Source organism: Serinus canaria, unplaced genomic scaffold, assembly GCF_022539315.1.
Source record: "Serinus canaria isolate serCan28SL12 unplaced genomic scaffold, serCan2020 HiC_scaffold_272, whole genome shotgun sequence".
Lineage (NCBI taxonomy): Eukaryota > Metazoa > Chordata > Aves > Passeriformes > Fringillidae > Serinus > Serinus canaria.
The window spans coordinates 1-10,588 of record NW_026108386.1 but is presented as its reverse complement, the minus strand read 5'-3'; the positions used below and the strand labels follow the sequence as shown (position 1 = coordinate 10,588).

General features: G+C 48.9%; 1 protein-coding gene across 1 annotated transcript; it reads left to right on the top strand.

The window, feature by feature from the left end:
* The first annotated feature begins 4,530 nt into the window (after positions 1-4,530).
* BLACAT1 (BLACAT1 overlapping LEMD1 locus) lies at positions 4,531-7,991 on the top strand. The gene is made up of 2 exons (XM_050987815.1): positions 4,531-4,683; positions 7,012-7,991. Exon 1 carries the CDS (start codon positions 4,547-4,549, stop codon positions 4,646-4,648), a length of 102 nt encoding a protein of 33 aa, XP_050843772.1. The 5' UTR covers positions 4,531-4,546; the 3' UTR covers positions 4,649-4,683; positions 7,012-7,991.
* The last annotated feature ends 2,597 nt before the right edge of the window (positions 7,992-10,588 follow it).

Sequence of the window (10,588 nt, the reverse complement as noted above, 5' to 3'; positions counted from 1 at the left end):
CCCCAAATTTTGGAATGTGCAGGCGCAGATGCACCAGCTCCTGAATTCATCCCAAATTTTGGAATGTGCAGCCCCCAAATTCCCTCTGGGATTAGGACGGGCAGGGCAGGGAAGCAGCAGCGCCTCCCTGCTGGGTCACCCGGTGCCAGGGGATAATTTGGGTGCCAATTATGAATATTTTAATTAATAATGAGCAGAAAAGCGGAGTTTTTCCATCAAAGCTGTGCCCTGTGGGACACCCAGCCCCTCTGGGAGTCTTGGTGCTCACATGGGAATTTTCCAGGGGGGAATGATGCTCAGGAGGAGCCTGGGGGGGTTTTGGAGCTCAATCCTGGCTCAGGAGAAGAACCAGCAAATTAAAATCCACTTTAAATCCCAAATCCTCGGCCCAAGCCATGCCTGGCTTTGATCCGTGCCTGGGTGTCAGGAGTTGTTGGATTTTTCCCCTCGGAGGGTTCAGTTCCTCGAGTGCTGATCCCACCCCAAATCTGGGTTTTTGGGAAAAACCGGGGGAGATAATTCACCAACGGGACAATAAAAAAAAAAAAACAAAAACAAAAACGAGGGGAAAAAAAAGACACAAATCCGGGAATTATTTATCCAGCTCTGCCCTGGGTGGGGAATTTGGGCTGCAGCATTTGTGCCACCTTCCTCCTCCTCCTCCTCCTCCTCCTCCTCCTCCTCTCCTTCCTCCTCCTCTTCCTCCTCCTCCTCCTCCTCCTCCCGGCTGCCTGGGAATGGATTATTTAGGAACTGGTGAGGCCAGCGGTGCTGAGTCAGCCCCGAGCTAATGAACACCCCGGCTGCCCATTTGAAATTTATTGCACCTATTAATTACAACCATTAGCTGCAGCCGGTGAAATTTTTATAATGAGGACCCCGGGCGGCTCGGCCCGGCCAGCAGCAAATTAAAGAAAGAATCGATGGCATCAGCAGAGTTTGTTTTAATCAGCAGCGATGTTTTAATTAGCGATTCTCTGCAAAGATGCCAGGCAGCATCTTCTCCCTTCGTTATCTCCCCTGAAAGGGATGGCGCCGCTTTTCAGGGCGGTTTTATCCCCTCCCTCCTCTGGCTCCTCGCTTGTTGGGTTTTTTTTAATGCTCGGCTGCTCATTAGGGAAGCAGCTTTGAAGTGGGGTTTGGTTGTGAGAGGCGAAAAGTCTGAGGTTTTTTGGGTTTTTTTAAATTTTTTTTGGGGAAATAAAAAGAAAAAAGGCAAGTTAGGGAATGATGGGTTTGAAAAGTTGGCTGGGGAAATGGGGAATTGGGTGGGTTTGGGGGCTGGGAGGAAGAGGAGGAGGATGAGGAGTGTGGGAAAGGGGTTGTGTCCCGACAGGGAGTTGTGGGAGGAAGGAGCTGAACTTTGGATGCTTAAAAATCAAAGGAACAAAAAAAAAAAAAAAAAATCCCAAAAACTGAGTGCATGGAGCATCCCCAGGAATGCCCAGGATCCACAGAGGAGGATCACCCAGCTGTGACCCTGCCAGGGGGTCATAAAAACCAGCCTGGAGACCCCAAAATCATCCAAATCCTCAAATCCTCCGTGTGGGTGTGGCTAAGAATGAAAGGCAAATGAAATTATTATTTTTTAATTATTTTTAATCACAAACAATTCAATTCCATCCTGCTCCCTGCCAAAAACACAGCCCGGATTCCCATTCCAAACAATCTCACCCAGCTGTGACCCTGCCAGGGGGTCTTAAAAACCAGCCTGGAGATCCCAAAATCATCCAAATCCTCAAATCCTTGGTGTGGGTGTGGCTTAGCACGAAAAGCAAATGAAATTATTATTTTTTAATGATTTTCATTTAAAAAATAATTATTATTATTAATATGTGGGTGTGACCGTATGGATGGAGCAGTTAGCATGAAGGGCAAATGAAATTATTATTTTTTAAATTATTTTTATCATCACAAATAATTTAATTCCATCCTGCTCCCTGCCAAAAACACAGCCTGGATTTTCATTGCAAAATCATCAAAATCCTCAAATTATTGGCTGTGAGAGTGGCCGTGGGTATGGATGGAGCAGTTAGCACGAAAGGCAAATGAAATTATTATTTTTAAATGATTTTCATTAAAAATAATAATTATTATTATTAATATGTGGGTGTGACCGTGGGTATGGATGGAGCAGTTAGCATGAAGGGCAAATGAAATTATTATTTTTAAAATTATTTTTAATCACAAACAATTCAATTCCATCCTGCTCCCGGCCAAAAACACAGCCCGGATTCCCATTCCAAATAATCTCCTTTCCCAAGGAAAGGGCCCAGCAGCAAAAGGCAGCTCTGAAATCCAGAGGCTTGGAATGCAAAGCTTGTTTTTTCCACAAGATTTTTTTTTTTTTCATTATTTCATTTTTTCTTCATTATTTCATTTTTTTCATATTAATTTTTTCATTATTTCATTTTTTTCATTATTTAATTTTTTTTCATTATTTCTTTTTTTTCATTATTTCATTTTTTTCATTATTTCTTTTTTTCATTATTTCTTTTTTTTGCTTTATTTCATTTTTTTTCATTACTTCATTTTTTTCCATTATTTCATTTTTTTTATTATTTCTTTTTTTATTATTTCTTTTTTTTTCATTATTTCATTTTTTCATTATTTCTTTTTTTTATTATTTCTTTTTTTTTCTTTATTTCATTTTTTTCATTACTTCATTTTTTTTCCATTATTTAATTTTTTTTCATTATTTCACTTTTTTATTATTTCATTTTTTATTACTTCATTTCTTTTAATTATTTCTTTTTTATTATTTTTTATGATTTCATTTTTAATGATTTCATTATTTTTCATTATTTCTTTTTTTTCATTATTTCATTTTGTTTCATTACTTCATTTTTTTTCATTATTTCTTTTTTTATATTATTTCATTTTTTATTATTTCATTTTTTATTATTTCATTTTTTTATTATTTCTTTTTTTATTATTTTTTTCATGATTTCATTTTTTTCACTATTTCATTTTTTTTCACTTATTTCATTTTTTTTATTATTTCATTTTTTTTTCATTATTTCATTTTTTTCATTATTTCATTTTTTCATTATTTCATTTTTTTCATTATTTCATTTTTTTCATTATTTCTTTTTTTTCATTATTTCATTTTTTCCTTCATTATTTCTTTTTTTTCATTATTTCATTTTTTTTCTTTTTTTTTTCATTATTTCATTTTTTTTTTCATTATTTTCATTTTTTTCATTATTTCTTCTTTTCTTCATTATTTCATTTTTTTCCCACTATTTCTGCTCCTCCAGCATTTTTTTCCCCCACCTTTTCCAGGGGAGCGCCAGCCTCAGCCGGGCTCCTCCATTCTCCGCCGCTCATTCATCATTGTCCCCTCCTGAATGGCAGCCAGCGGCTCAGCCTGAAACACCCGAGCGCTCCAAACCCCTCCAAAGGTCCCTGGGGGGGTCCCAGCCGGACCCCCCAGGCTCTCGGGGAGGGGGGGTTGTGTCTGCAGAAGGAGCTGGGGGGGACACGGGGACAGGGGGTGGCGCAGGGCAGCCCTGGGAGGGCCGGGATTCTCCGGGGATGACGGGCAGAGGGTTCGGGTCTGGGATGGAACGGCCCCGGAGCGACGAGAGGCTGGGCCAGGGCCGGGGGGCAGGGCTGGAGCGGCCCCCACGCTGTCCCTGTCGCTGTCGCTGTCCCTGTCGCTGTCGCTGTCCCTTCCCTGCTACAGCTGCAGCCGCGCACTCCCGGGAGGGCAGGGCTGGGACGTGAGCGGCTCCCCCTTGTCCCCCTCTGTCCCCCCTGTAACCCTCTGTCTCCCCTTGTCCCCCTCTGTCCCCTCCTTTCCCCTCTGTCCCGCCCCCGTCCCCTTTGTCGCCCCCATCCTCCTCTGTTCCCCCTTTGTCCCCTCCTTTCCCCTCTGTCCCCCTTTGTCTCCACTCTGTCCCCCCGTCCCCCCTTGTTGCCACCATCCTCCTCCATCCCCACTCTGTCCCCACTCTGTCCCCCTCTGTCCCCCCCATCCCCCTCTGTCCCCCCATGCCCCCCCTTGTCCTCCCTTGTCCCCCCCATCCCCCTCTGTCCACCTTGGTCCCCCACCGTGCCCCCTCTGTCACGTCCCCCTGTCCACCCTCGTCCCCCCCCCCTTGTCCCCCTCTGTCCCCCCGTCCACCTCTGTCCCTCTTGTCCTCCTCTGTCCCCCTGCCCCCCCTTGTCCCCCCATCGCCCCTCTGTCTCCCCTTGTCCCCCCCTTCCCCCTCTGTCCCCCCTTGTCCCCACTCTGTCCCCCTGTCCCCCGCCCCCCCAGTTTGGGGATTTTGGGGTGCTCCCATCCTCCAGTTTGGGGATTTTGGGGTGTCCCCCCCTCCAGTGTGGGATTTTGGGGTGCTCCCCCTCTCCAGTTTGGGGATTTTGGGGTGCTCCCCCCCCTCCAGTTTGGGGATTTTGGGGTGCTCCCCCCCCTCCAGTTTGGGGATTTTGGGGTGCTCCCCCCCCTGCCTCCAGTTTGGGGATTTTGGGGCGCTCCCCCCCAGCTGCTGCCCTGTCCCCTCTCCCTGTCCCCTCCAGGTGTCCGCAGCCGCTCCCGGCCATGCCCCAGTTCACCTTCGCCTGTTTCTGCGGCCTCCACGGCTTCTGCAGGATGAAGAGGAAGAAGGAGGAGGCCGGCGGGGGGCAGGAGACGGCCGTGTGAGGGGCGGCCCCCCCGGGACCCCTCCTGTCCCCTCGGTACGCCGGCACTGCCGGGGGACCTCGGGGGTCTCCTTGTCCCCTCCTGCCTGGGGGTGTCCGGGGGGTTTGGGGGGGCTCAGGGCTGACACAGAGGGTCGGGGGTGGTGGTGGGAAGGGAGCTGAGGGATCAGGGGCTGGGGGAGCACGGGGAGAGCTGAGTGATCTGCTCAGTTAGCCCAGAGATTCCCCATTCATCCCACAGATTCCCCATTCATCCCATGGATTCCCCATTTACACCACAGATTCCCCATTCATCCCACAGATTCTTCATTTATCCCACAGATTCCCCATTTATCCCACAGATTCCCCATTCATCCCACAGATTCTTCATTTATCCCACAGATCCTCCATTTATCCCACAGATCCTCCATTTGTCCCACAGATTCCCCATTTATCCCACAAATTCTCCTATTTGTCCCTCATATTTTCCCATTTATCCTACAGATCTTCCCATTTATCCCACAGATTCCCCATTTATCCCACAGATTCCCCATTTATCCCACAGATTCTTTCATCCCACAAATTCTCCTATTTGTCCCTCATATTTTCCCATTTATCCCTCATATTTTCCCATTTATCCTACAGATTCCCCATTTATCCCACAGATTCTCCCAATCATCCCACAGATTCTCTCATCCTACAGATTTTCCCATTGATCCCACACATTCTCCATTTATCCCACAGATTCTCCACTGATCCCTCAGATTCCCCATTTACCCCCCATATTCTCCCATTTATCCCCCATTTTTCCCCATTTACCCCTCAGATTTTTCCATTTATCTCCCAGATTCCCCATTTACCCCTCAGATTCTTCATTTATCCCACAGATTCCCCATTTATCTCACAGATTCCCCATTTACCCCTCAGATTCCCCATTTATCCCACAGATTTTTCCTTTTATCCCCATATTCTCCAATTTACCCCTCAGATTTTCCCATTTACCCCCCAGATTCCCCATTTACCCCACAGATTTCCCATTTATCCCCCATATTCCCCATTTACCCCCCAGATTTCCCCATTTACCCCCCAGATTTTTCCTTTTATCCCCCATATTCTCCCATTTATCCCTCAGATTCCCCATTTACTTCCCAGATTTTCCCATTTACCCCTCAGATTCCCCATTTATCCCCCATATTCTCCCATTTACCCCCCAGATTCCCCATTTATCCCCCAGATTTCTTTATTTATCCTCCAGATTCCCCATTTATCTCACAGATTCCCCATTTACGCCTCAGATTCCCCATTTATCCCACAGATTTTCCCATTCACGCCCCTGATTCTCCCATTTACCCCTCAGATTCCCCATTTATCCCACAGATTTTTCCTTTTATCCCCATATTCTCCCATTTACCCCCCAGATTCCCCATTTACCCCTCAGATTTCCCATTTACCCCCCAGATTCCCCATTTACCCCTCAGATTTCCCATTTACCCCCCAGATTCCCCATTTACCCCCCCAGATTCCCCATTTACCCCCCAGATTCCCCATTTACCCCTCAGATTCCCATTTACCCCCCAGATTCCCCATTTACCCCCCAGATTCCCCATTTACCCCTCAGATTTCCCATTTAACCCCCCAGATTCCCCATTTACCCACCCCCCATATTTCCCCATTTACCCCCCAGATTCCCCATTTACCCCTCAGATTTCCCATTTACCCCCCATAGTTCCCCCATTTACCCCCCATATTTCCCCATTTACCCCCCATTTTTCCCCATTTACCCCCAATTTTTCCCCATTTACCCCCATTTTTCCCCATTGCCCCCCCGATTCTCTCCCTGTTTCCTCTCCCCAGGCTCCCGGGTCGAGCCGGATCCCGCCCTGCCCTTGCCGGGGATGTCACCCCGGTGCCACCGCCACCCTGCCGGGACACCCCTGCCCTCCCTCATCCCGAGGGAGCCACAATTCCCTCCCGACCCGCCCAGCTCCAGCAATTCCCAGCACACAGAGCCGGGAAAATCCCAAAAAACCGGCGCAGAGCTGGACGGTGCCAGCGGGATCCTGCTGGAATTCCTACAAATCCCAACTCCATGGATTCCTGGGGTTCGTGGGGGGAGCCTCCAGCTCCTCGGGAAGGCAGAAAGATGAATTTGTTCCCAGCAGCAATAATCCTTTTTTAATCTCATCACAGTCAGGAAAGAGCTGCCCTGCTCACATTCCCACCGGGAATTTGGGAATTTGGGCAATTCCTGCATCCTGGTGGCAGCCAAGAGATAAAAAACCCCCCAAAAAAACCCGAAAAAAAACCAAAAACCGCTTTTAAAATATTTTTCTCACCTGGTCAAAGCTCTCCCTTCTCCCTTCCACGGGGAGGATTTTCTTCCAGGTATTCCCAGTCTTCCTACAGGCCAGAATAAATCGGTGGCTGCCCCAAAAATTGGTGTTTTTCCAGATGTTCAGCCAAGGACAAAGCTCCAGGTGGGCTCAGGGAAGCTCCAGTTGCTTTGGGAAATGCTGATTTTATCCTGTTCCTATTTTCCTCCCCTGTTCCACCTTTGCTGCCCTTGGCCAGGACTTTTGGGAGCAGCTCTGGGCCAAAAAAAAAAACCAACCAAAATCCAAGGGAATTGGTGGAACTCCGAGGGCATTTCCTGAATGTAACTTTATTTTTTGCACATGGATTTGTGGTGGTCCCACGAGGGATGTGTGGGAGGGTTTTTAACAAGCTGGGATTAATCCCTGCTCTGGAAATGACCAGGGGTGTGAAGATAAGGCTGGAATTCCTAAAATTTGTTTTATTCCAGGGTAAATCCACTGAGATGTGCAGAAAAATATTAATTATAGAGAAAGCAGCTTGGACTGACTCCCATCCTTCCAATTCCTCAAATTTCTCCTGTTTTTCCTATGCAAAACCACACCAAAAACCAGCGGAAACAAAGCCAGCTCAGCAGCAGGTCCTGACTCAACAAAGCCCGGCTTAAACCTTAGGCTCGGCCGCGGGGTTTTGCTCCACCCCATGGATTTTCCTGCTTCCAGCCCGGATCGATCCTGGCAGGGAGGGGAAGGCTCAGAACCCTCCTCGCTGCCTCTCCTGACCCGGATCAAAGCATTAAATCTCTTTTTATTGTCCTTTTTTTTAATCCCTGCTGCCCGGATTTCTTTGGGAAGGACTCCCAGGATGTTCCTGGGGAGTCTCCCAGCCCAGGAGCCATAGGAATCTGTACTGTACATTTAATTTTTGGGGGGGATTTATTTTTATTTTTTTTAAATTATTTTATTTTAAATTTTATTTATGGGGGAGAAAAACATAAACGTGGCATTTGTAAATAAGCACAGGCATCTTCCACGCACAGAGCAGAGCGCTTCCTACAGGAATTCCTATGCCAGAAGAACGAATTAATTAATAAATTAATAAATAATTTTAAAAATAAAATATTTATGGTAATTTTTGGAGTGTGGGTTTCGTGGTCCTTTGGAGCTGAGGGGTTTTGCTCCCTCTTTATTTTTATTTTTCTTGGCTGGTTCTTCAAAACCAAGCCCAAAATTCACCTTTTAAAAAGGGCCTGAAATGGGAATTCTGGATTTTGGGGGTGGGGAAGGGCACAAACCAACCCCCAGCCATCCCTGGGGTGTCAGGAAAGCTCCCAGATTTGGGAGTCAGGTGGAAAAAAAATCCCAGCAGTTAATTAGAGTCATTAATTACTGGGCTCCAGCGGGATTTCTCCTTGTCCTGGAAGGGTTCCTGTGCTGGGCTGCTCCTCCTTCCCGGGGGGATTGGGGAATGTTCCGGATCTCATCGGGGAGGGATCCAGGAAGGGATCCAGGGACACCAGGGAGGGATCCAGGAGAACAGAGAGGGATCCAGGAGAATCCTGGAGAGGGATCAGAGAGGGATCCAGGGATCCAGGAGAATCCTGGAGAGAGATCAGAGAGGGATCCAGGGACACCAGGGAGGGATCCAGGAGAACAGAGAGGGATCCAGGGATCCAGGAGAATCCTGGAGAGGGATCAGAGAGGGATCCAGGGACACCAAGGAGGGATCCAGGAGAACAGAGAGGGATCCAGGGATCCAGGAGAATCAAGAAGGGATCCAGGAGAACCAAGGAGGAATCCAGGAGAACCAAGGAGGGATCCAGGAATGCTGGGGATGGATCCAGGAGAACAGAGAGGGATCCAGGGATCCAGGAGAATCAGGAAGGGATCCAGGGACATCAGGGAGGGATCCAGAACCACCAAGGAGAGATCCAGGAGAATTAGAGAGGGATCCAGGAGAATCAGGAAAGGATCCAGGGACACCGGGGAGGGATCCAGGAGAACAGAGAGGGATCCAGGGATCCAGGAGAATCCTGGAGAGGGATCAGAGAGGGATCCAGGGACACCAAGGAGGGATCCAGGAGAACAGAGAGGGATCCAGGGATCCAGGAGAATCAAGAAGGGATCCAGGAGAACCAAGGAGGAATCCAGGAGAACCAAGGAGGGATCCAGGAATGCTGGGGATGGATCCAGGAGAACAGAGAGGGATCCAGGGATCCAGGAGAATCAGGAAGGGATCCAGGGACATCAGGGAGGGATCCAGAACCACCAAGGAGAGATCCAGGAGAACCAAGGAGGGATCCAGGAGAACCAGGAAAGGATCCAGGGACACCGGGGAGGGATCCAGGAGAACAGAGAGGGATCCAGGGATCCAGGAGAATCCTGGAGAGGGATCAGAGAGGGATCCAGGGACACCAAGGAGGGATCCAGGAGAACGGAGAGGGATCCAGGGATCCAGGAGAATCAAGAAGGGATCCAGGAGAACCAAGGAGGAATCCAGGAGAACCAAGGAGGGATCCAGGAATGCTGGGGATGGATCCAGGAGAACAGAGAGGGATCCAGGGATCCAGGAGAATCAGGAAGGGATCCAGGGACATCAGGGAGGGATCCAGAACCACCAAGGAGAGATCCAGGAGAATTAGAGAGGGATCCAGGAGAATCAGGAAAGGATCCAGGGACACCGGGGAGGGATCCAGGAGAACAGAGAGGGATCCAGGGATCCAGGAGAATCCTGGAGAGGGATCAGAGAGGGATCCAGGGACACCAAGGAGGGATCCAGGAGAACAGAGAGGGATCCAGGGATCCAGGAGAATCAAGAAGGGATCCAGGAGAACCAAGGAGGAATCCAGGAGAACCAAGGAGGGATCCAGGAATGCTGGGGATGGATCCAGGAGAACAGAGAGGGATCCAGGGATCCAGGAGAATCAGGAAGGGATCCAGGGACATCAGGGAGGGATCCAGAACCACCAAGGAGAGATCCAGGAGAACCAAGGAGGGATCCAGGAGAACCAGGAAAGGATCCAGGGACACCGGGGAGGGATCCAGGAGAACAGAGAGGGATCCAGGGATCCAGGAGAATCCTGGAGAGGGATCAGAGAGGGATCCAGGGACACCAAGGAGGGATCCAGGAGAACAGAGAGGGATCCAGGGATCCAGGAGAATCAAGAAGGGATCCAGGAGAACCAAGGAGGAATCCAGGAGAACCAAGGAGGGATCCAGGAATGCTGGGGATGGATCCAGGAGAACAGAGAGGGATCCAGGGATCCAGGAGAATCAGGAAGGGATCCAGGGACATCAGGGAGGGATCCAGAACCACCAAGGAGAGATCCAGGAGAACCAAGGAGGGATCCAGGAGAACCAGGAAAGGATCCAGGGACACCGGGGAGGGATCCAGGAGAACAGAGAGGGATCCAGGGATCCAGGAGAATCCTGGAGAGGGATCAGAGAGGGATCCAGGGACACCAAGGAGGGATCCAGGAACATCAAGGAGAGATCCAGGAGAATTAGAGAGGGATCCAGGAGAATCAGGAAAGGATCCAGGGACATCAGGGAGGGATCCAGAACCACCAAGGAGAGATCCAGGAGAACCAAGGAGGGATCCAGGAGAATCAGGAAAGGATCCAGGGACATCAGGGAGGGATCCAGGAGAA

Excerpts from the sequence above, each read along its gene's own strand:
- BLACAT1 (XM_050987815.1), top strand. The coding sequence starts at position 4,547 with ATGCCCCAGTTCACCTTCGCCTGTTTCTGCGGCCTCCACGGCTTCTGC.